This window comes from Mytilus trossulus, chromosome 2 (genome assembly GCF_036588685.1).
Source record: "Mytilus trossulus isolate FHL-02 chromosome 2, PNRI_Mtr1.1.1.hap1, whole genome shotgun sequence".
Taxonomy (NCBI): Eukaryota; Metazoa; Mollusca; class Bivalvia; order Mytilida; family Mytilidae; genus Mytilus; species Mytilus trossulus.
Genome location: NC_086374.1, coordinates 62,806,020 through 62,833,508, shown reverse-complemented (window position 1 = coordinate 62,833,508; position 27,489 = coordinate 62,806,020). Strand labels below are relative to the sequence as shown.

At 32.6% G+C, this 27,489-nt stretch overlaps 1 protein-coding gene across 2 annotated transcripts; it reads left to right on the top strand.

Moving 5' to 3' along the window:
- The first annotated feature begins 845 nt into the window (after window positions 1-845).
- Window positions 846-26,438, top strand: LOC134707740 (uncharacterized). Of its 2 annotated transcripts, none has more exons than XM_063567763.1 (7): window positions 846-1,006; window positions 10,215-10,522; window positions 12,236-12,410; window positions 16,235-16,458; window positions 18,984-19,201; window positions 20,201-20,624; window positions 22,452-26,438. In XM_063567763.1, the coding sequence occupies exons 2-7, from the start codon at window positions 10,231-10,233 to the stop codon at window positions 23,135-23,137; spliced, it is 2,019 nt and encodes a 672-aa protein (XP_063423833.1). In that variant the 5' UTR covers window positions 846-1,006; window positions 10,215-10,230; the 3' UTR covers window positions 23,138-26,438. The 2 variants fall into 2 exon arrangements, with proteins under 2 accessions (XP_063423833.1, XP_063423832.1); XM_063567762.1 differs by having other exon boundaries at window positions 846-1,033.
- The last annotated feature ends 1,051 nt before the right edge of the window (window positions 26,439-27,489 follow it).

Sequence of the window (27,489 nt, the reverse complement as noted above, 5' to 3'; positions counted from 1 at the left end):
AAGTTCCGTTGGAACTTTTGGCTAGTTTGTTAGTTCTGGTTTTGACTAATTTGCCAAAGAGGAACTTTGAGACTACCCAGTTGATAAGTTCCTTTTGACTTTTGCAATCAGTATCTTGGTTCCCCTTTGAAAGGTTCAAATATAATATGCTGCGCTTTTACTTTGCATCAATTCTCAAAATGGAACTTTGTGACTGGTTGATAAGTTCCGTTGGAACTTTGGGGCTAGCTTGTTAGTTCCGGTTTTGACTAATTTGGCAAAAAGGAACTTTCCAACTAGATGATATGTTCCGTTGGAACTTTTCGGCTAGTTAGTGCTTTGCACCCGGAACTTTCCAACGTCGGAACAAAAGAGCATTTACATAGTCAGTAGTTTTTTTTTAAATTTTTTTATATAGAAGTAACCTTGTGTCCAGCTGTGTCCGCCTAAATCACAAGTTTTATATAACACTGCCGGGGCTTCTGTAACCACTATAATAGACATTGATTGTGTATCTGTTTATATAGTTACATACATACGTGTCCATATATCCCCGGACACAAAATGCATGCTTACTATATTTTGCACCGAACATAGGACATCTAACTAGTTATATTATGACCAGAGACCTATAATACAATGTCTTTGTTATGACCATATCAATGATAAGAATAATTACTATAAAAGTTTTGTGAAGTATTTGATTCCATTTTATTGTAGTGGTAATTAAACATGAGCAAGTTGTGTTTATTTCGCTAAGCGAAACAATATTAGCGCTGGTCTCGCCGGTCACATGACCTGTGAAGTCCGTTTGTGTTGAGAAACAAGCTTAGCCGTGGTATTTTCCACAATGATGTAAGCGGCTATTTAAAGTGTTCCTGGAAGCTCCGCAAATTGAACTAACAGTAACTTCGTCATTGTTGTGTACGTATATTTCTTATATACACAACAAACAGGAGGACAGGAGAGTCTTAATTTGAGTTTTTACAGATAATTAAGCCCGTTTAAGTGGTTGACACTTCTTTAGGTCATTATGGCACAACTTGGCTTCAAGGTAAACTTTCTAATTAGGCAATATCAGCCCCTCATAATTTATAAAACATAAACAGGTTGGGCTCAAGTCATGAAACATGGGGTGGTCCCAGGTTTGTGGGATGAACACGTTTTCCTGGGGTCGAAAAACCCCACAAAACGGGGGTAAAAAACTTCGTTCATAGTTTACACATAAACTGTGAAAATGCGCACCATGTCAGCTGTTGTGGTAATTTTTATCCAACATGAACTTTTGTTTACGTTAAGTTGTTTGCAATTGCGATATATATTATTTTGCGTAAGTCTCCGGATAAATGGGCTTCATAACCGGAAGTGTAAAAATCATGTCATTTATCAATAATATCATATCATTTCTTTACTTTCTAGACAAATTGTCTTTCTCACTAACTTTGTCAACTAACATTACTCCATCTTGAACAACAATGCATGTGCAGTATGAAACAAAGCTTTCTATTGGTTTGATTTGTAGACTATAATAGTATTGTTTTATCATGTTTTGAAAAAAATTATCATTGCTTTGAAACCCTCGGAGTATTTTATTCAGAATTTTGTCACTTCCGGTAAAAAATATCACAGGAAAACGTAATTTAGAGACGAAATACATCTGTTTAATAAAAATTAGCAAGTTTGTCCAAAATAAATTTGAATATCATTGACCGCCCGTCTGCCCCGCCAGGACAAAACTTATAAGGGGGCCCAGTCGCCCATGGCTCCTAGATTTTGAGCTGGGCCCCTAAACTTTCAGTTAAATTTCAGTTTAACATATAGAAACTAATTATGAAATATCTGGTCTGGGCTCCTAGCTTGAAATTCCCAAGTTTAGTCCCTAAATAAATGACCTTCTCCGAAATATTTGTTTGATCATACATCAGAATAATAAATCGTTTGATTAATTGTTTAATAATGGTTTCGACATTCATAGTACTCGCCTGGGTTGCGATTAATATTGTAGCAGCTACATAGGGCTACGTAGATTTATGACTATTGAACGTGTAGCTATCCTAGCTTCTACATATATATTGATAGCAGCTAGGTTTTCTACTAGTTCTGTAGACAAACACCTACATATTACTACGTAGGTTATCTGCTATGAAATTGAACGCAACCCTGGTGTCTCATAACGATGAATGTTCATGTGGCACCATAACATGCCATCCATGTATCCCATGCTGTTTTTCCCTTAACCAGCGATCGAAGGCAAGGAAAACAGGCAATGCATATGCGATTTCTTGTCCTAAAAAGTTAGCAAGCTCATGAATTAAAACGTATCCGATGTGTTTTTCGGTCCTTAAGCAACCCATAAATATCAGCTGTATTTGTGACATGAAAGCATGGCAAAGCAAGTACTTCTACATCGGTATGAACTAAAGCTATAATTCTCTTCCCGAAAATGTGTTCATCAATCAGTTTATTTGACAGAAATAGAATGAACTCTGTTTTGTTTTTATCTACACCTGAGAAAATCTATCAGTTTCGTGGTTAGCATGTTTGCCTTTTACATTGTATTGTCAATCTTTATATTGTCTACAATAGTTACATCTTGTCAAAGGTTCGAAAGACTTCATATTAAAGTAAATGAGAGTAAATGCTGGTGGATGGTTGTGATTAAAGGACTCGTCCAAGTGTCCTTTCAGATAATCTTTTCACACTGGTACTGTCCATCTACGTCTATTCAACAAACAACGAATAGTATCAACAACTGCTGAGAGAGCGTTATCTTTAATTGGTATACAGCACAGGCAGTACGTTGCTGTCTTCAATAAATTGATTTCCTAACTCTTCTATCACAGAAGCTACATCATGGATAAACTTTGAGCACTTAGGTTCTTTTCATGGTCAGTTGTGGTCCTCTTCATCAAGAAATCAGTATATGACCGTCCCTTTAGTATCTTTTGCCCATCTTCTCAAACTCTTTAGCAAGTCTGGTCCTGCTATCATCCATCTTCGCAGGGCTAGCTGGTTTTCTGTTTACAGTACCTCCATCTGACCTATAAACAACATGTTTATTTCATGTTGGTTGTCTGATAGTCAACCATTATTCCTAGGTGAATATGAAAGAGGTTTCTTTCAATGCATGATGACAGATCTTTGGAGAGTTAACGTTAGCTGTTGAATATTGACATCTAAGCAATCGTTAGTGTTTCCTGCTAATACGAATTGGTTGTTATATCTTGTCCATACAACAATATATTAATAAGAGTTACAAGAGATCTTGGAACAGAATTCTCCTCACAGTGCACTGGAAAACTACCATCAAACCTAAATGTAACAATAAACATGTCGCTGCGAATTATTGCTACTGCTTTATGAATTTGTATTTAGTTTGAGTCAAAGTCATCGTCACCTCCTTTATGAAACGAGGGTCCTATATCATCTGTAAAAGCAAGTTAATTCTCTCTCCCTGGTTTTATTTCTAATTATCAGGTAAATAAGCAATCATTAGATATAAGAAGTTGTTGTATGAGTACCATTGAGACAACTCTCTACCCAAGTCAAACATGTTAAAAGCTCTCTCACAGGCAAACAACCCATAATTGTAAAATGTATAAGTATATTCTTTTATATTGAACTTTGAACTCTGTCTTCCATGTTAACACCTAGATTCCTTATTCGCCTTGGCATCTTGAATAATTGTGCTAAATATTCTTCGGTTATGGAATCTTCAATGTAGCTGATGAATTCAGCTAATGCGATTCCATGGCTTATTCATGTGTTTCTTCTTTATTCAGTCTCATCTTCACTAGAGACTTTTGATGCCTGCCGTTAAAGATTAGCAAGTCATTGGACATGATATTTCGTTTCTTGTACAATGAGGTCCACGGCACTGATCTTCTCTAATACATTTGTGTTCTGAAGCTTTATTACACATCGACGAAAAGGGATATCAACACTACTTGTTGTTTCTCCTTGGAGGTTTTCATCTGGTTTATACAAACAACAAAAGTAACATACACATGTGTTCACTGCTAATTTACATGGTAAGCTTGTTTCTGGCTGCGATTGCCTGTTTTCTTTTTTTCATATCATCTGTATCCTTTTGATATCTCATTTAAGCTCTCTTTAGTTCGGTGTCAAGACGGCAGGCCTTATGCCATATTGCATTGTATTTAGTTTTTGCATATTTCAAGGCATACCACTGCCATCATATTGTGTATACAGATTGGTCGTAGCAGTTAACATGGAAGTTCATTGTATTTGACGAGATTTTCCGCTAAAGTATCATATCCGGCATCAGTATTGATAAACTTTGGGGTTGTAGCGCATTGACGCTGTTCGTTTGTCATATTTAAAAAAAAATATACATTTAACATTGAGAATGGAAATGGTGCATATGTCAAAGAGACGACAAACTGACAAAAGAATAGACAACAGCTGAATGCCACCAATGGGTGTTTAACGCAGCGAGAAATTCCGGCACCAGGGGGTGGTCTTCAGCTGGTCCCTATAAATTGTGTACTAGTCAAATGAAAATTGACGTCACACTTGACTCCAACACATATAAATTAACTTAATATAAAGTCCACAAAATCTTCAACATTTGTGGAAGAACTCACTGGGGTTTGATCATCTGATGTCTCAATAAATTTAAATCTTTAGGAGATCATCTTTGAATTGTTATGGAGACTCTTTATCTTTAAAGTAGATGTCTATCTCCATTAAAATATAATCATGAAACAATATTGTGCACCATGTTAATTGAATATTAATGGTCTCTAAATAAATAAACACATGGTTCTATTACATCTTTTTCCTCACATTTTGAAAATTAAAAGTCAACATTTTTCTTCAATTTTAACATGAAATTTCGACCAGAAGTTGACCAAACGTCACCAAATTGCTGCTTCAACAAGACTGAAAACCATTTGATGTGATTCAAATCAATTCAAACATCAGATTTTGTAGTTTAAACCAAAAAAATTGAGAGATAATTAATAAAAGTTGAAATTTTAACATGCATCGGCCATTTTGGAATTTACCGGAAGTTAACTATATTTCCAGCTTGCCTCCATATCTGAACTAAAAGAGTATAGGTAGAAGTATGTTTGAGCAAAATTTGGTGCTTTTAACACGAAGTGCACAATTCCTTCATTATATTGCACCTATCTGCCATGTCTGCTGGACTAAAACTGGAAATGAAGGCAATTAGCTACATGTATAGTACATGAAGTATACTGGATCAGAATCCAGGATGGACAAGGGTAATTCTGGGTTTGCCGATCAAATGCAATATAAAAAAAAATCCAGGCAGGTGACAAAATACATCTATTATATGTTAATGAAATAGAAACACTAGAAATGAAAACTAAAATATATATGGAAAAGAAAGAAAAGTAGTCTCAGATTTAATAAATGTTGATATAACATGTAGATGTTTTTAACTGTAAACATATTACTTCAATTCCAAGGGGAAATTTCTGCTCAATTTTGAAGGGCTGATTTAAAAGCTGGAGGCTTCTTACTTTATTTTCGCAAATAGTGCAGCTAGATAGGATACACTAAAAAAGTGTTTAACAGCTTTGAAATCAAAATGTAACTTTAATTGTATACTCAGGCATTGTCAGGTTAGAATCTAACAATGTTAAAAAAAAAGAGATACCATTATATTATAGTAAAAACCAAACCATTGTAGGGAGATAATGGTTTAATTAGTATATGTAGTAATTAATTACCAATCATTTAGACAACACACCTACCCACAGTGATACCCTCCTAAATACATAAAAAATATTATTTGAATTCATAATATACATGATATTCAAGACAATTACATCGATTACATGGATTATTGAACATGTTTTACAACAGCGACACTGACATGAAACAAGCTAACCTAACACCAAAAGCACATTAATTTTGTATCTTACTGAGTTATGAAATATTTCAAGTAAAAGTAGGACCTTACATTTGGGTTGTGGACCTTTAAATTCAGTTTTTAGTGTCAAACTTCCTGGACCTGCACCAAATGTTAATTTAAACCCCTGATCTATTGACAATTCGTAACATGTTAAGGAAAACTGTCTAACGGATGAGGTTTTCAATGTTTGTTGATAATTTCAAAAAAAATCATTCACCTGTTATTTACCTGTGCACAATCAGCGCAAATGAAAGAATCAAATTGGCAAAAGATCGAAACTTTTTGAAATCAGCGCAAATGTCATACGCCTGTGTACATGTAATATTATGTGAACTACAATAATGGGAAAGACATTTTTTTTGTTAGAAGTAACATACATGTAATTAATGAATCTCTTCATGCTCTTATAAAAATTGTTTCTATTCCAACTCAAATATTTTGATGGCCTAGCCTAGTAAAATTTAATATTTTATTAAACAAATTGCAAAATGAAAGCAATCTTTACCCTTCAGTGCTAACAGGCACTTTGATTTATACAACATGTACAAGACGATTCAAATAAAAATAACAAATACAAATCATCAGATCATATATGGCTGAGAATTTTTTTTTGCGTCATATAATGGTATAATGTCGTCTGCGTCATCATCATCCGAAGACATACTTTTTTTCTGGACAATTACTTTTGTTATAGTGAATGGATCTCTATAATTGTTTACCGGACGGTTAAATACCACTAAAGGAAGGTTGGGATTGATTTTGGGGGCTATGGTCCCAATAGTTTCAGTCTTCACGCTGAGTGGCAGCCCAGGCTAGTAAAATTGTTCTCGGGCCTGTAAAAATCATATCTACAGGCCAACAGAATCTAACTTAAAATTTTCAAAAATTGAGCTCCGGGCCTGTAGATTTAAAAGTTTGTCGTGAAGACTGTAGTTTAGGAATTAGGGGCCTAAAAGGGAACCCAAAATAAGCATTTTTGAAGTTTTCAAACAATAACTAGTGTTTAAGTGTATGAATCTCTTTGGAATTAAACCATAAGTTTCCATATCAGGAAGGGATGGTTAGTTTTGACTTATTGGGTAATTGCTCAACATTTTTAGCTCACCTGGCCCGAAGGGCCAATTGAGCTTTTATTATCACTTGACGTCAGTCGTCGTTAACATTTTACATTTTGAACTTCTTCTACAAACCACTGAATGGAATGAAACAAAACATGACATGAATGTTCCTTATTTCATGAGGTGCTGACCAAGTGTTATTACTTTGTAGCCGATCCATCATTCAAGATGGCCGCCAGCGGGTAACTTAGTTAAAGATAGGACCCTATGGGAAATGCATACAAATGAATTCTTTTAGAGAACAACTCAATGGAATGAAACAAAACATAGCATGAATGTTCCATATAAGCTGCTGACCAAATGTTGTTATTTTGTAGCTGATCCATCATCCAAGATGGAGGCTAGGGGGGACTTAGTTAAAGATAGGACCCTATGGGAAATGCATACAAATGACTTCTTTTAGAGAACAACTGAATGGAATGAAACAAAACATAGCATGAATGTTCCATATAAAGTGCTGACCAAGTATTGTTACTTTGTAGCTGATCCATCATCCAAGATGGAGGCTAGCGGGGGACTTAGTTAAAGATAGGACCTATGGGAAATGCATACAAATGACTTCTTTTTGAGAACCACTGAATGGAACGAAACCAAACATAGCATGAATGTTCCTTATGAGATGCTGGCCAAGTGTTGTTACTTTGTAGCCGATCTATCATCCAAGATGGCGGCTAGCGGGGGAACCTAGTTTAACATAGGACCCTATGGGAAATGCATACAAATGACTTCTTTTAGAGAACCACTGAATGGAATACAGCCAAACATAGCATGAATGTTGCTTATGAGGGTCTGACCAAGTGTTGTTACATTGTAGCTGATCCATCATCCAAGATGGCCGCCAAGGGACTTAGTTTAACATAAGACCCTATTGGAAATGCATACAAATGACTTCTTCTAGAGAACAACTGAATGGAATGAAAACAAACATAGCATGAATGTTCCTTTCCTTTATGACGTGCTGGCCAAGTGCAGTTACTTTGTAGCCAAATTTGATCTTTTTTATATGATTTCAAAAACACAAATAGAGTCAGGTGAGTGATACCGGCTTTTGAGAGCCTTTAGTTTAGAATTACGGGCAAAATGGCCATAAAAGGGGGACAACTAGGTTTTTCTGGTCAATGGACAATTTAGACAATTTAAAAGCAGTGTAAGGTAGGTATTTCAGAAACTCATTTTATGTCAAAAATTTGATCTCAATCCAAATTTAAAGCTGTATCAAGCTTGAATGTTGTGTCCATCATTTGTCCATACTTGCCCCAACTGTTCAGGGTTTGACTTCTGCGATCGTATGAAGCTTGGCCCTGCGTAGCACCTGGTTGCTAATATACTGGTTTTCAAACGGAATACTTACTCCACCTGAATTACTAGCAATGACATGTCAATTTATAACTCTGTAATATAATACCTGCATGAATAAATAATGTATATACATGTATATATAGTAATTTTTTCCAGAAACATATGCTATTATTTGAACTTGGAATATTTTTGATTACAACATTGTACAATGTGTGGAATTTGCATAATTTCTTGTGCTTGAAATTTTTGATAAATTCCATGTTTATTTGATATGATAATGTTTTGAGCAGTTCATAACACTTTCCATAAAATGTATTTTGTATAGAGTGTGTTGTGCCTGGCACAGTAGTACATTCTATTGAAAATGTACTATCATCTTTGTATTAAATAAAAAGTGCTGTGTACAGGACAGAACATTCAAGTACAGGTCTAGAACAAACATGGCATTTATTAAAATTTCAAGCACAAGAAAATTCCATAATTGAAAATAATTTTAAGTTCAAATAATTGCCTATTTTGAGTGAAACTACCACAAAAGACCTCATTGTTATTTGGAAATCTGAGCTGCTTGACCAGAGAATCTGCTCCTCTTGAACTATTGACATTATACAACTCATGTAACAATCACTTTTCCAATCTGGCATCAGATATTTTCTATTATGTCGTCAAAATTATAGGAGAACCTCTGTGATGTCAAGTAATTATGGTAATGATAGACAAATAGCGATACAGTGTATGGTGGTACATGAACTAATCTTCTATCCTTATTAGCTCACCTGGCCGTCCGTCATCAGCGTCGTTAACTTTTTACATTTTGAATTTCTTCTAGACATGCTAGAGAAAATGAATGGATTGAAACCAAACATAGCATGAATGTTTCTTATGGGGTGCTGACAAAGTGTTGTTACTTTGTAGCCGATCCATCATCCAATATGGCATCCAGCAGGGGAGTTAGTTTAACATACATTTTGTAGGATCCTATGGGAATTACATACAAATGTCTTCTTTTAGAGAACCACTGAATTGAATAAAATCAAACATAGCGTGAATGTTCCTTATGAGGTGCTGACCAAGTGTTGTTACTTTGAAGCCAATTCATCATCCAAGATGGCCACCAGTGGGGGGACTTGCAAAAATGTAGTTTAACATAGAACCCTACATGTAGATCATGTAGATGGGAAATACATGCAAATATTTTCTTTTAGAGAACAACTGATTGGAATGAAACCAAACATATCATGAATGTTTATTATGAGATGCCTACTAAGTATTGTTACTTTGTTGCCGATCCAGCATTCAAGATGGAGGCCAGCGGGGGACTTAGTCTGACATAGGACCCTAAGGGAAATACATACAAATGTCTTCTTTTAGAGAACCACTGAATGGAATGAAACCAAACATAGCATAACTGTTCTTATGAGGTGCTGACCATGTTTTGTTACTTTTGAGCCCATCCAGCATCCAAGATGGATGCCAGTAGAGGACTTAGTTTAACATAGGACCCTATGGTAAATAAATACAAATGTCTTAATCTTTAAAATTTAGAGGACCACTGATTGGAATGAAATAACACATAGTATGAATGTGCCTTATGAGATGCTGATGAAGTGTTGCTACTTTGTTGCTGATTTACTGTTTAAGATGACCACCAGGATTTATTACTAAATTATGGGGCCAATATTAAACCAAATTTGACCTCATAATCATGGTAATCATTATTTAAAAGTATCTGTTATGATTTTAATCTTTTTTTATATGATTTCAAAAACCGAAGAAGAGTCAAGTGAGTGACACAGGCTCTTAAGAGGCTCTAGTTAATTTTGTTGGTACATCAAAATTGCATACCAGTGCATGTTTTTGCATTTCTACATGTACATGATGCATTATACATCTATGAATATCTTTTGCAGGTCTTGAGTTTTTAAAATGAAATGTACAGAATGTGGTGCTGATGTGGCTCCTAGTGATAAGTTCTGTGGAGCGTGTGGTCGGAAGGTTGAAATAGATGATCATGAAGACAAGATAAAAAGATGTCCTAGTTGTGATTCACTTCAGAAACTATCACAAAAGTTTTGCACAGAATGTGGATGTGAGATAGACAGCCAAAATATATGCCTTGCTGAGACACCCAATGGCCGATGTAAAAATATTTTGGCATCAGACTCAAAGTTTTGTGATGCATGTGGAAATCCTGTGAAGAAGAGTACAGGGAGTGATGGTAATATTGAATTAATTGAGTAATCTTAGTACTTGTAGTAACATGTATAGATTTTTTTTGTATACACATTTTCAGGAATATTGCCTATGCTATCAGTGTTAACACCTGCTGTAAACTATATATTGATGACAACCGAAACCCTGGTGCAGATCCTGCCATTTTCAAAAGGGGGTTTCCGACCCAAGATAAAGGGGGATCCAATCAAGTGTCCCCATTCAAATGCATTGATTGTCCAAAAAAAAAAGTGGGGTGTCTATGTGCTGGATTTTGGTGGCCTTTGGCAATTTTCTGTTCTTTGTTTTGGTTGTTGTCTCTTTGACACATTCTCCATTTCAATTCTCAATTTTATTTGATGGAATATTATTTCAAATATTTTGAAATATCAATCTTGACCATTGATGCATTTTGTTGACTATAATAAGTATAACCAAAGGTTGTTTTTTCAAAAATGTAAAAATTAATTTATTATGAAAAAAATATATCATCAGCTCAGTAGTCAGTCACTCAGTGCATCAGTATTGATATACATGTAACCTAAAATATTTCTAAATTTCCAGTTGATAGTTAAGAAATATTTAAGAAATTACTGTTCCAATGCCCTCAGGCAAATTTGCTCTTTTGGTCACATATCTGGTAACAACCCTAGCTTGAAAATGTTAATGTTTGAGCGTTTCTGATGAAGGTACAAAAAAATGTAGATTTAGAGAAGTGCTTTAGACACAAGAAATTTATAATGTGGTGTTTTCATTTATATCTCAGATCACTGTGCATGATGCTAAATGTAATGATGCTCAAACATGTCTTTTTTTGTCGAGCCTTCGACTTTTGTCGAAAAAGCGAAACTAAGCGATCCTACAGTCCGGCCGCGGCGTCCACAAATATTCACTCTGTGGTTAAAGTTTTTGAAATTTTAATAACTTTCTTAAACTATACTGGATTACTTCCAAACGTGAACAGAAGCTTGTTCATGATCATAAGATTATATCCAGAAGTAAATTTTGTAAAAATAAAATTCCATTTTTTCTGTATTTTACTTATGAATGGACTTAGCTTTTCTGCGGGGAAACATTACATTCACTCTATGGTTCATGTTTTTTAAATTTTGATAGCTTTCTTAAACTATCCTGGGTTTGAACCAAACTTGGACAGACTCCTTGTTTATGATCTAAAGATAATATACAGAAGTAAATATTGTAAAAAAATAAATCCATTTTTTCCTTATTTTACTTTTAAATGGACTTAGATTTTCTGCCAGGAAACAACACATTCACTCTGTGGTTAAATTTAAAAAAAAAAATAATAACTTTCTTATGCTACTTTTAATTTGTACCAAACTTAGACAGAAGCTTGTTTATGATCATGAGCTAGTATTTAGAAGGAAATTTTGTACCTGTGTATCTGTATTTTACTTATAAATGGACTTTTTTTCTTCCAGTTAACTTATAACATACAGTCTGCAGTTCAAGTTTTTAAACATTTATTAGATTCATAAACTATCCTGGATTTTTACTAAACTTGGACAGAAGCTTCTTACAATCAAAGTATAGTATCAAGAGGAATATTTTTATTGATTTTTTTCCTCATTTTGTTGAGCCTGTGATTTTCAGCAAAAGTAGGCGAGACACTGGGTTCTGCGGAACCCTTACAAATTTTTAATTATGATTTTTGACAATTTCAGAAAACTTTAAACTAACTTCATTTAAAATTTTGTAGAATTTGATAGTAGCAAACAACCACAGCCTATAGCTATAGTAATACAAATTCCTCCAAAAGAAAATGATGATCATTATGATTTTAAAAGAGAAGATGATGCTGTGATCATTCCAGGGGATACTAGTAAGAAGAATGAAGTAACCAAGGAGCCATTGATTATCAGAATTGAGAATGTGTAAGTGTACTGTGTAAATGATAGCTATAGACAATGATAGAAAAACAAAGAATATGGGGTATCTGATTGTTTGTTATCTTCAGAACACTGCTCATTTACAAGCCCCCCCCCCCCCTCATATGAATGATATCAATAACATAAAATCAGTTTATGCACAACAACAAAAAACACACAAAAAAAGCAAAGGAATAATTCTTTTCGCTGTTCTTCATCTCAAAGTTACAGTGTCAGTGAGACCTTCAGCACAGAGCATAAAAACTCTTACCTCACTGCAGGTTTAAGACAGCCCTACGCGCTGGCTTGTCCTTCTTAATATGATGCATGTCTCTCTTTGGATGGTGGAATTGATCAAATCTTTCTTTAGTGGGAAGACCAGACATTTATAATGTTTACAGTATTACCATTTATACTTTAGTCAGGGGTACTTAACCCTTTCCTCCATGGATTGTTTTTTCTCACATACTTGATTCGCATAGGATTTTGAAGAAAATATGACAGATACAAAGAACATTTAAATGGAATTTTTAAGACACTCATTAAGGCTTAAATTAAAATATTGTCTGTTTGCCCTTTACCGACCGACCCTATCAATTCGTTCCGCCTGAAAATCTTTTATTTGTATTTACCAGCAAGATTCTATTTTATTTTATTTTTTCTTTCCTACCAAAAATCTCATATTTCCCACTCAAAAACTTTTTTACCGGAATCCTCAGGTTTTATCTTTAATTTATTAATAGGTCCAGTCCGTTTGGTATCACCTGAGCTTTTGACATGAACTTGCATTTGAAGTTTCAAAGCTTTTTTTTGAAATCGATGTTGAAACGCTTCCTGAAATAATGTTATGATGTACGTTACTCTGTACCTTTATACTTAAAGACTTAAAAGAGCAGGGTTCAGTTACAAAAAGTTTGTTTAATACAAAATTATTTACGTGTGTTCAAACTAATTTGTAAACGGATGTTGTATTCTATGTAGGGATGGCCTTTTGTGATCCCCAGATGATTATGTTAACGATGCCGCTTTATTATTTATATCTGACATGAACCAAAGGTAAAATGGAGAATATCTGGCAGTAAAATCGCCAAGTTTTCCATACAGATCATTAATAAATGCGATGTAAAATACGTGACAATTGAGTTTTAAGTCTTGTAGCATTTTTATTGGAAAGAAAGGCAAACAAGGAATTTTTAACTGTAGGGACTTTTTCTACAAGTAATGTATGTCTGCCTGGACATATCTTACCAGTACAAAGCTATCTCTTACAGAAAACCTTTAGTAAAGCGTACAAGGTACGTAGTACAGAATATCAGTGCAAGTTCAAACTCTTCAAAGTTCCAGGCATATAAAACGTTGAAGATATGCGGCACAGCTCTATATTTTGATATTTGAAAACAAACTAGTAGTGCATGTGGCAGATTTTACAGTATTGTGTTCTGTCTCCTACTTTCATGTTGCTAACGTGACGGAGACAAAAATAAGTAACGTTAGCGACATTTGGACATGTAACATGAGCAACAACATCTTTAAAAGTTCAAATGTATGCACACAGTGATGTTTAATATATGCCTGAAGTAATAAAATTGTACAGTCTGGTTTAGAATTTCTAAATATACAGAATGTCATTTGCAGGTGTACTTTATATCAAATGAATACACATGAAACCAATTCGTAATAGTAACATTAGCAACATCTACTATCATGACATTACGTTTTGTTGCGAACGTCTTTTTGATGGACGGAATACATTTAAGGTCCTCTTGTAACGATATTACATACAACTAACCTTCTTTGCTACCCCATCATGTGAAGGAACTGACTCCGAATCTAATTCTGCAAAGGGCGATATCGTAACTCCTATACAGGAGAGTTACAGATCTAAATATATGTTGCTCACGTGACACTGATTTGGACGGAAACCTCAAGTAGTAACGTTCGCAAAAAATAAAACAGCCAATGATATTGATTCCTCAAGTCCTTTGACCCCCTTACGTCATCCAAATTTAATATGATTGCTATTTTCAATTATTTATAAAACCGGGATAAAAATAACTACAATTGCCTGTCTGAGAACCAACAAGAAAATTGCGATCGTGACATACCACAATGGACGGAAAAGACGTGACGTTAGCAACAATATTATTAAATTACCTTTTTTAGCCTTTACCAATAAAAATCTGCCTTAAAGTTATGATTAAAACACAAAAGAAGACTTTTTATTAAAATATAAGTCCATGTGATAAGGCTCAACTTATAAATAATACTTCAAAATTCCACTCCAAATAAGCTGGATGTCAGTAAAGTAGGTCATGATGTCTATTCCATGTCCAATATTTTGAAATTGAAAACCCTCTAATTCTAACAAAAAACACAAGCACAGAGTAATTTTTATTTTTATTTACTCAGAAAGACACATTTTATTCAATAACATTATGCATTACTCCATTACACAGTCTGTTTCACAGTTTCAGCAATTGCTTTTTTGATGGATACAAAATAACAATAATTCCTTCTTATTGTAAAATCTGCCATATACATTATCTTCACATTCTACATGATATTTTTTTTTTAAACTAATAGTCCCAGAATACTTATTTGCTAAAACAAAACGGAAAAGAATGACATTATGCAGGTTTTGTATCTACATTGTATAAAATAAAATATACCTACCTGCCTACCCATGACAAATAATATACGGAGCCAAATTATTTTTTTTGGGAAAAAAATAAAATATTTTACCTACCTACCTACCTTGTTTCAAAACATAGGGTCGGAAAAGGGCAAACAAACAATATTTTAATTTAGGCCTAATATATATTGGAAAGCAAAATCATCATTGTGGAAAGATTTTAAGCAAAATTATCAGGTGAGCAATTCTGGCTCTTGAGAGCCTCTTGTTTGATTTTAATGGTTTAAACTCAGATGGATATTTATTTATATCTCCACTTTTAAAAGTTTGGGTAATCTGTTTTAATTCGTCTGCCTGTCTGTTCATCTGCCCAATGAATACCGTACATAGCAGTTTATTTTCAGTAGGTTGTAAATTTTTGCTAACAGAAAAAATTGACAAAATAAATTCCGCCAAATTTAAAGTGAACATGCAAAGGTATTGATAAAGTTTTGAATTCCTAAAATTATTTAGTATATTTTATTCAATGAAAATAGCAAAATTTTACATCCCTAAAAATAACCCGCTTTACTGTAGTTTTCGTCTCATCTTTCTTAGGATTTTCATCAAAAGGATTTCTGAATTTTTATTTCAGGATTTATATAAGCAGTACGGGGACAAGTAATTTTTTAATTTTTTATTTTAGTAGCAAAATTGAAGTTTTGTCACAAATAGTGATTTTGTAGTTGTAATGTATGTACATGTACATGTATGATACTTAAAAAGTTATTTTAACGTCATTATTTTAAAATTTAGTACAGTGTCACCACCTGACATGACCCGTCAACCTATCAATACAGATGTTGGTTCTGATAATTTTAGCAACATAAGCTGTCTCTGGATCATTAGTATATGTAAAGCTTAATTAAAATTAAATCACTTAGTCTAGTGATTATATGAACTACTTAAAAAGGTGATCATTTAAGAAAGACAAGTCTTACTTCCAACCTTTGTGGACATAATGTTACTTGAATCAGTGATTTAGAAAATCACTCATATAAGAAAGTCATGTATACTGTGTGATGTGTTTTCAGATTTATCACTGGCAACAACTTCCTGTTTTCCCAACACTTGCATATATTTACACTAAGGTTTTTTGGCAAGGTATCATCAGTGAGCTGTAGCTTGCAGTTTCACTTGTTTATTTTTTCATTAACAGGGTACCTACAGAAGGGGCACATCCAAAAGAAAGTGCAACTCGAGGACTAGCAGTTATCTGTACTCATTATACTTTTAACAAGAAAAAATTCAACCTGTCAAATAGAGAAAATGCTGGAGATGATAAAGATCTAATGTCTGAATCATGGGAACAGTATGGATGTGAAATTCTCTCCTTTGAGGAGAAAAAGAGTGAATTTTATCAGAAGGAGTTAGTAACTGAAAGTAAGCAATGAAATATTTTAAACAGATTTACCTTTGATGATAGTTTTCAAAATCGTTCTCATTACGGTCAAAAGAGGCCATACTTCAAAAAAAAGGTTTGGATTGATTTTAGGGGTCATGGCCCAAATGTTTGATATTGAGGGGCAGAAAAACCCTCAGATATCTGGTTTCTGGACAATAGCTTGAGTATAAGTCTATGGAGTGCTATTTAATTATGTCACAAGGTTACTTCTTTTTATGGCCCTGAAACAAAGTAGTGATATAGTTTTACCCTTTTCCCTTATTTAAAAATTCCATTTTTATGGCCCTGCAACAAAGATTTTGGATTCTCAGCCCCATTATCAATTTAATCAAAATAGAGGTGCAGAAGGTCCAAAATTAAACTTGATCAATTTTTTTTTTCTTTTGGTCCTTTGATATATGCAATGTATTTAGATTTTAGATATTTGACCATAATATGTTAATATGCGACTCAAATTTTTAAGATTATAGACCATTTAGACCACTTTCATTCTGGTTCAGAAACCTAGACAATATAAAAAAAAACTAAGCCAATATTGTTCATTGCTGAATAAATTAATTTAATTTTGAATCAAACCTTGTATTTAGAATTTTGATATTGGACCATACTAGCTGAAAACCCAATTTCAAATTTTTCAATTCTTTGACAACATATATTCTGGGTCAACTATTCAACCACAATTCAAATTCAGAGCCATACCATACTTGAATTTTTGTTCAAACTGTTCAGGGTTCACCCTCTGTGGTCTTAATAAGCTGTATCAAGTGGAGCATTTATTATGTGTTTTTAAAGGCTGTTGTCAGGTTTCTAAGGCCTGCATTATTAATTATTTATTTTGGACTTTGAGATAAAGATAATTCATAAAGTTCTGTTCTTTACTATTGAATTTATGTGTGTAAGAATACTCTTTCATCATGAATTCATACATTACATTCCCTTTTTTAGCTCACCTTATATCTCAAAGGCAAAAGCATTTAGAGCAAATCTGATAGATGGAAATTGTTTATCAGGTGAAGATCTATCTGCTCTTAAATTTTCAGATGAATTGGACAACCTGTTGTTAGGTTGCTGCTCCTTAAATGGTAATTTTATGGAAATTTTGTAGTTTTGGATTATTATCTTGAATATTATTATAGATGGAGGTAAACTGTAAACAGCAAAAATGTACAGCAAAGTAAGACCAATAAGTCACATGACCAAAATGGTCAATTGACCTCCTATAAGGAGTTATTGCCCTTTATAGTCAATTTTTAACAATTTTCATAAAATTTAATTTTACTAGCATTTTCCACTGTAACTACTGGGCCAAGTTCATTATAGATAGGGATAATTGTAAGCATCAAAAATGTTCTGTAAAGTAATATCTACAAAGACATCACCATCATCAAAACAAGATTTTATCATGAATCCATCTGTGTCCTTTGTTTAATATGCACATCAACCATGTAGACCAAGGTGAGCGACACAGGCTCTTTAGAGCCTCTATAGTCCAGTCAAACTAAGATTTAACCTCATACTAATTGCAACAGAAAATGTTTAAGTTCTAATCTATAGCATTATGCCCTTTATATACACAGAAAAAAGTCCTATAAAATCTAATTGGAGGAAAACTCAAAATCAGCATTTTTAATTTCCTATGGAAATTTACATTGGAAGGGGAGATAACATTTGCAAAAATGAGTCTTTTTTGGTCAGATATTGTTGTTTTTTCTTGAAATTTATGTAAAGTTTGATACTTTGATGGGGTTATAAGTTTGTATTTGACTAAATTATATAATCTTCTGCTCATGAAATGTACAAAACTTAAGTGTTATGAATAGTTTTATTTTTTTCATTCATTTTTCATTAAAGAAATTGCAAATTTGAAGCTTTTGACCATTTTGAAAAAATAATGTGAAAATTTGGTATTGTTTAGATCTGTATATTATATTTTTTCAACAACTTACTTATCTAAAGAAACTTTAAACCACAAAAAGAAGAATACAAGCTTAATTATTTTTATTAAATTTGAGATTCTTTACCTTGACATGTTGAACAATTCAATAAATAGTCAACTAATGAATTATGAAATCTAAATTATAGCTTGATAAAAGATATATAGAGTTGTTTGCTATACTCTAAAGATTGTGAAAAAATCAAGAATCAATACATTCTGATCAATAGAAGCGGTAAAGTTATAATTTTGTATCAATTTTTATTGATATTTCTTCCTTTTTTGCAAGAGTTATCTCCCTTTTCAATGCAAATCTCCATAGGGATTTTAAATGGTGATTTTTGTAGTCTTCCTCAATTTAAATTTTATGGGACTTTTTTCTGTGTTTATTTGGGTTAAAATGCTAAAAATTAGAACTTAAAAATCTTCTGTTGCAATTACTTTTGGGTTAGGGTCAAATTTATACTAGATTGACTGGACTACTAGTTTCCATGTTGAATAATCAGAATAAAAATTAATTCAAGTATCAATGCTGGTAGAGGTTTAATGAAGATATTTATCTCCTTTTAGTTGAAGGTAAATTGAACAAAATGGGCACAATCGATTACTTTGTTTTCGTTTTGAGCACCCATGGAGATGAAAGTCGTGACGTCAACCTTAAGGAAGGTAAGCCACAGTATCACCATTACTTTTATACAAGAGATGGCCGTTATAGAACCCAGGATGTCATTGATGCCATAGGTGAAATACCAGAATTAGTTGGAAAACTTAAGATGTTCTTTATACAGGTTGGTAAAAATTATTTAGAAACATCAGCATAAGAGTTCATAAAAGTAAATGAACATTAATCATGTTAATGAAATATGCTAGATGTTAAACAATTAGACAGCAACTCAGCAACACAATAAAACAAAAAAAGACAACCAGAGGTCAACTACAGTCTTCAATGATTGACAAGTGTCCTTGCTATACAATTAACTACTGTAAATTCAGAAATTATTGCAAGATTTTTATTTTAGCGACTGTGTGAGTATGACAAAAATAAGAACTCGCATTTTGATGTCTTGTACATATGTCTTTATGCAGATATTCTTGAATTACATTAATCAATCTCGCATCATGTCTGCTCTTCAAAATTGGCAATAATAAATGCATGCAATAATTTCTAAATTTACAGTATATAGAGGCAATGAAAACCAATCAATAAATAGATATAGGAAGATGTGGTGTGAGTGCCAATGAGACAACTCTCCATCCAAATAACAATTTAAAAAGTAAACCATTATAGGTTAAAGTACGGCCTTCAACACGGAGCCTTGGCTCACACCGAACAACAAGCTATAAAGTGCCCCAAAATTACTAGTGTAAAACCATTCAAACGGGAAAACCAACGGTCTAATCTATATAAACAAAACGAGAAATGAGAAACACATATATATTACATAAACAAACGACACTTTCTTTATATATAAATAAAGCACTTTCTTTCTAAGTATGTTTTTTTCTTTGTAAAATTTACACTAGGCATATATTGGACAATATTTAAAAAAAATCCACCAGAAGCAACTGCTGAAATGTATATGTACAAGAAAATTCAATTGTGATCAGGAGAGCGTTAAGACCACTTTCTCATCTTTATTGATTAGTTGACATATATAGCATGTATAACTTGTATAAGGGAAATTATTTCACACGATTTCACATCCAAAAACTAATGAGCCTCAAACACATGAGCATGGAGACAGACATATAATTAACGATTCTTCTTATTTATGTATTTTACATAGGCTTGTAGAAGTAGATTCATGAATGCTGAAATTGAGAATCAAGATATTGGTCATACAATGACAGTGTTATCCAGTACAGATGAAGAAAAACACACCGGACATGATCAGCCAGATGCTGTAGGCCATATGTCTATGGAAGATAGTAAAATAGCACAATCTTTTTCTAAAACTAAGAGCATAGATGTTGAAGATGCTAGAGGTTATATGCCTCCTCCAGAGAAAGAAGATGATTCAACATCTCAAAAATCTGAAATCAAAACAATGTCAACTATAAGGGAAAAAAGGACGGGTGAAGTGCTTACTTCCACAACTATACCTGTACCTAATGCTGTAAAAACAGAAGTTGAAGAGATTGTTGAGATTCCTACAACAGTAGCCATTCCCCATTGTGATGATTGTGTGGTAGTTTTTGCTTCTATGACAGGTAAGCATTTCAATATTAGAAGTAGATATTGGGATGGTTAGGAGTTAAGGAAATATGCTTATGGACTTCTCCTTTTCTTCTACAAGAATCTTATATTTATTTTGTTATTAGCAATTTATATACTAGTAAATGTGCCACGCATGATTTTCGTGCGTGAATCATGTGTTTACAATATATTCGATACAGGCATGTATTTATTATGAGCAAAAGCTCTTGTGTCGATCATGTGTTACTTCAGATTACACATAATTTTCGCACAATTCATACATGATTTACGCATGTAATAGCCTTCATGTGTAAATCATGTGTTTAAAAAATTATGCAATGCATGCATGTTTAAAATGTGCGAAAACTACACATGAAGATAATGCGATTTACCCATGATTATGCATGATTCACACATGACTTTCACATGTAATAGCCTTCTTGTGTATATCATGGGTGGCACTTTTGCCTGTGTAAATATGCAGTAAGAACAGGACGTTAATCCAAAGTCCTTCTTTTCTCACTAGCTGGCAAAATTTCCTGTCAATGATCCCTGACCACCTAGGTAATGTACCAAAATAATTTATTGTTTAGTTTACTATCATGCTGAATAAGTCTTTAGTTTTTGATGCTTGATTTATGAACAAACAACAATCTTGTCCGTCAATCACATGAATGGGTAAAGTTCTCGTACAGGTCTGATAGTTATGTTCAGACTTAGGGTCCTTAGACTTAGAAAAATCACTTTAATAATCAGTTTTCAACACTTGTTTTGTGTAATGTTTGAATATATTTAATTGATATAAGTTATATAGTTATCGCTACAATTTGTAGATCAAGTTAGAATTTTTTGCATTGTATAATGACATAATGTCGTTTGCGTCGTTGTCCGAAGACGCATTTAGTTTTCCAACAATAACTTTTGTTTAAGGGAAGGAATCTCTGAAAATGTTTACCAGAATGTTCAATAGCATTAAAGGAAAGTTGGGATTGATTTTGGGGGTTATGGTCCCAAAAATCCCCAAAATGTAGGAATTAGGGGCCAAAAAGAGATCCCAAAGTAAGCATTTTTGTTGTTTTCAAACAATAACTTGTGTTTAAGTGTATGAATCTCTTTGAAATTATACCACAAGTTTCCATACCATAAAAGTAGTTTGGTTTGTATTGACTTTGGTTTTTTTTGGAATTAGGGGCAAAAGGGCCAACATGGCCAAAAAGGGGGAAAACTAGGTTTTTCTGGTCAATGGACAATTCAGACAATTAAAAAGCAGTGTAAGGGAGCTTCCTGATTTACCTTCCTTACACTACTTTTAAATTATGTGTAAAGAAATGTCAGGTTTTGGACTAATTGCAAAAAAAAAGGGGGGATGGGGGCTGGTTGGTGGTAGCAGTTTTCATTTTTTTTCCCAATTCTCAAATTCCAAATTTTTGAAAAGTTTGAAATCTTTAATTATACAATATTGCACAATAGATTTGTAAGATCTTGACATTTGTTTGTGTCAGATTATGTCAAAAATTTGATCACAATCCAAATTCAGAACAGTATCAAGCTTGAATGTTGTTTCCATACTTGCCCCAACTGTTCAGGGTTCAACCTTTGAGGTCATATAAAGCTGAGCCCTGCGGAGCACCTGGTTTCTAATACAATGTTTTTTTTAACTGGTAGGGAACTAGTTATTGCCATGCAATACTCACAGAATGCTTGTTCTCATTGTTGCCCTTTAGTTGTTTATTTCCGTGTCACTTGGTTTTTGTTTAGGTGGAGGTTTGTCCCATTGGCAATCATACCACATCTTTTAAATTTTGAATGAGTTATATCATTTATTTATTGCTTAATTTTAGGGAAATATGCCTACAGTAGATTGTATGATAGCACAGATGGTGGAGGTTGGATGATTAGAGCATTGCATTCCACAATGATTAAACAACAGAAACCAGGAGATATTGTTTACATACCAGATATACTTACTGGAATCAATAGGGAAATTAGTAGGAAAGAAAATATGCTTAAACTTAAGAGCAATCACACGAATGAAAATATACGGCGAATGACCTATAGTTCATATTTAAGTGTTCTAATTACAAATGTAGACCAAAAATTAAAGCAGGAAGAAACAAGTCAGCAATTACTTTTGAAAGTAAAGGAATATTTCAAGCAGGGAGATATTGAGCTTTTCGAAGGCAATGAAAATATTGAGCTTTTGAAAGTTAAAGAAGTAATTGAGTTGGAAGATCTTAAACTTTTGAAAGTAAAAGAAAACCCTACGACAGGAGATTTTGAGCTTTTAAAAATAACGGAAGGTCTGAAACTTTTGAAAGTAAATGAAGATCTTAAGATGCTACGTTTGAAAGTTGATGTAGAGCAAGAAATATACATGTTAGATGATGAAATTAAAGTGATAAGAGATAGAGTGGAAGAGTTTATTGGAGCTGTAACAATTAAAGCACAGTCCTGTTTTTTTCACAATTTGGCTTTTGAAGATGAACATATGAAATTAAAATATCAGGACAAAATCCAAAGTACATAACAACCTAACCAAAGACTTGTGTATTTGTTAATTATGTTCAATTATCTTTTAAATGTCTCTTCCTTAAGACAATTTAGCATTACTGTGATCAAATATTATGCTGTAAATTAAGGCAGAGGGAGTAGGTTCATAAAGGGTATTTATTTATATTTATATGAATTTACACTATCCCTTATATTCTAAGGAAAAACATTTTGATGGTCATCAGTATACAAATTCTAGACATGTTTGTGCAAAGTTTTGAACATTTTTATGGATATTTATGTTATAAATGAATGTAGTTTTTTAACCAATCTTTATGTTAATAGGTGTGTAAAGTTGTGTTTCAAATGTGCTTACAGTCCTTTCTCATAGAATTGTACAGTTTGTTCTTAAATAGTGCTATTTCAATGTAATCCAAGATGAGTAGATAGTCGTAACAAACATTTTTAACCAAGCCACATTCTATATGTGTATGTCCTTTGCATTTTATTCAGTGATTGTTATTGTTTGCTTTCTCTCACATTTATATTCTGGTTACATATTTTGTTTATAAATTTCTTGTTTCTTGTTTCACATATATGTGATGCCAGTGCCTTTTATAGGTTATTTATACTATTTTGGTTTGAATTTGTTCATTGTTGAAGGCGGAACCTACATATCCACATCCATTTGATCTCTGGTGTATAGTTGTCCCATCTGCTCTCAAACTACTTCTGTTTTTTTTATGATTTTGTCTAGTTTTTGATGATAGACTTGTCATAGACTTATGGCATAAGATGAGGACGTTTCTGTTTTTGAAAAAAAAATTCTCTCTGTCTGTTGTGGATACTATTCCTGGTGGTTTATTTAGTGTCATTATAGTTATATTTAATTTTGATTTGTTTTTAAAAAATGTATTTATTGTATTACTTATGAAAATTATTTTGTTTAGAATTGAATGCTTGTGTTTAGAAAATTTATAGGAAATGAAGGCAAGTGACCATCACATTTTCATGACATGTGGAACTGCCGTTTTGCTTAATTTGTGATCATCAATTGCTTTCATTTCATATAAATGTTAAAAAAAAAACCCAGAGCACTTAATTTCATATAAATTTGCTTATTTATATATTAATATATATCTTCTAAACATGATTAACATGTCAAATCTGAAAGTTAATCTATATACACAAATCTTTGTCTTAATTGACCAGTAAGGCTGTATCATTCCATGTAAAAAAAGGTTATTTGTGATAACAGTTGAAATTTCCATAATGAGGATGTTAATTTAAAAAAAGATACATGTAACTTGTAAAATATAATTTCCCTTTTATAAAATTTATAAAAATTATATAAAATTTATTACACATGTAGTCCTTTGCCTGAGTAACAGTGATAATATGTAAAAAAAAAAAAAAAAAAAAAAAAAGGTGTTCATTAATGAATTGGGCAGAGCTGATAAATCTATGTTTTGGGAATTGAAAAAATTATGACAGAATCAAATGACCTGTCTTACATCAAATAAAATATCAGCATTTGTAGGAATTGAATATTATCTGTAATTAATATACCTTATTGCATTGCATATAATGATTTATTGATCAATGAAACATTGTTACTTTTAAACATATTTATTTAAAAACATCATGAACATATATACAAGCTTGAAGGTTTTATCATTCTGTTGCATATTAAAGCAAAACTAACTGAAACTTACCATTATAATTGTATATAGATTCAAATGCAGTAATGTATAAATTAAGCATATTTGTCAGTGGTCAGTTGTAAACTGTTAAAAAATTGTTATATTTTCATGATTTGTTTAAAAGTTTCATGATAGAAACAAAACACAAGGCCAGTTTAATATGTCTTCCAGTAATTAGTATAGGATGAAAAACTGAGGACTTGTAAATGCCAAGAGTCAAAAGAGGGTTATACTTAGTAGAATAGTATCTCCCTATATATGTAAAAAAAAAATGACAGCCATTCTACATGTACTAATAAGAATTACAATCATGATAATGATCATTGTGATTTCCATGTTTGTTGAGGTTTGTTTAATACTGAACATTGTCATTTTCATTCATTTATATGTGTTGATTTTTGTTATTAATTTTGATCTCAAACATTATGTATTTTGTAACTTTTTTTTCTGATTGTGTTACTCATGTATAGGCATGTGTTAATGATTTAACAAAATGTTTCTGTTAATAAGCCCTGGAATTTATAAAGTTTTGAAAAGTTCAATTAAAAAAAAATGATTTATGCAATCACAGTGTATGTAACTTACTGTGGATTCATTATTATTTGTTGGATACTCATTTTCGTCAGTTTTGTTAATACATGTGAACCATGAATTCAATTGTTCAACAAATAATAAATGTTCTCTAGGTTTTGTATTCAAAGATTTACAAAACCACAAAAATCTAATGCAAGTTTTCCTCAATTCGTGAAAATTGATACCCATAAGAAATAAGTGAATCCAGCATATCAAATGACCTGGAATTGGTATAACAGTTTGGTAGGCTAAACTTTTAATTCTCAGGTGTGTCCTGCAGCAACCAGGTCTTTAAACGGGGAAATATATATATATATGCACAGTCTTTGTTCTTCGTTTATTCCATTATATTTTTGTATACTGATTTATACAAATATTGCTCACTTATTCTTTTTTGATTGATTTTGTTTGATGCTGTGTGCAAAATCATGCTCATTTAATTATAATATTATATAACATTGTGTATACCTGGACTAGTTTTCAGCTCATATTGTCCATGACTTGGCCTCTTTTGTATGTAGCAACTACAATGATCTTTTAAAAAAATCTAATTTGAAAATACTAGGGCATTTCAGCTAGAGATGCTTATCCCTAAAATAAATCCATAACACATAATTGCCATACTTACAGAAAAATATAATCTGAAACCTACTAATTATCTTTTTTTCTCTGCCATTATGATAGGCATTTTTTGATAATTTTTTTGTGTGTACAAAAGGTCATTTGATGAATATCCATTGATGTTTTTAAGAAATACCCAGAATGCATTAGATATTTAAACAGTAAATTGCAATATGTTGTAATTTGTTTAAATAGAATCAGGTTGGTTCCTCAATAATACTTCTAGTTCTATAGAAATAATTCCAAATGATTTCATATGATTCTATGAGTGCCAAAACTGATACGATATTGTAAGAAAAACACCAGGGAAATATGACAAACATGAAAATGTGATATTGATATATGCAAGTCATGCAACCTGTATTTGATATTTTACTGCATTATGCAAAATGATTTTGAGGAGTTTATGTTTCTTTATATATTGTTAAATTATGTACATTTCAATTATTTTAATGTAATTTTATATAAAAGAAAATAATCAAGAATGAATTGCAATATCAAATTGATACATTATATCATATATAACTATGAAATGAAGATAAAATCATATCTGTAAGACTCATGTTTAGTTTTGTTTGCTGCCTCTGCAAGTCCATGTCTGGCATTTTTCTTTTTTAGTTGATCCGTGTAATTTAAAGTTGGCATCAAATAAACTCATTACAGGATTGAAATTATATATTTACAACAGACTCATCAGTGACTTTGCAAACCAAAAAATGTTAAATAGACCCAATCAAGTACGAAGTTAAAGAGCATTTATGACAAAAATTACTAAAAGTTTTGCCAAATACAGCGGAGGTAATATATTCCTAAGGTAGAAAAGCCTTACTATTTCAAAAAAATTAAAATTTTGTAAACTGTTAATTTATAATCTTAAATTGAATAAAATTGAAAATGGAAATGTGGAATATGTCAAAGAGACAACAATCTGATCAAAGAGAAGATAACAGACGAAGGCCACCAATGGGTCTTCAATGCAGCAAGAAAATCTTGCCCTCTGAGGTGGGCCTCTGATGGCCCCTAAATAAAAATGTGTACTAGTTCAGTGAAAATGGAATTCATACTAAACTCAAAAAACATAGAAATGAACTAAAATAAAAAAAAACACACAAGACTAATAAAGACCAGAGGTTCCTGACTTGTGACAGGCGCAAAATTACGGCAGAGCTTTTATATGTATTGTTATAACTCAATCCACCCCACTATACCTCTTGCCAATACAGAACAAACAAACATACAGTATACACATGCATGCAGGTTGATGTTATCAAAAAACTTTCAGCAGAAATACATTCTTCAAAATGTGTCTTTTTCTTTATATATGGCATATTACTTGGGCAGTGACTGCTAGTACCCACATGCGGGTACGAATAGCCAAATTGCCATTCGTAGGCTACGCCTACCCACATCTGGTTTTATTTATAAGTGCCATCCAATTGGGAATGAAAAGAGAAATATAGAAATTATCGATAATATGGGGATTTCGTGTAGA

Coding starts and splice junctions, on each gene's coding strand:
- LOC134707740 (XM_063567763.1), top strand. CDS start 10,231: ATGAAATGTACAGAATGTGGTGCTGATGTGGCTCCTAGTGATAAGTTC. Junction 10,523..12,235: donor GAAGAGTACAGGGAGTGATG/GTAATATTGAAT, acceptor AAAATTTTGTAG/AATTTGATAGTAGCAAACAA. Junction 12,411..16,234: donor ATTATCAGAATTGAGAATGT/GTAAGTGTACTG, acceptor TTTCATTAACAG/GGTACCTACAGAAGGGGCAC.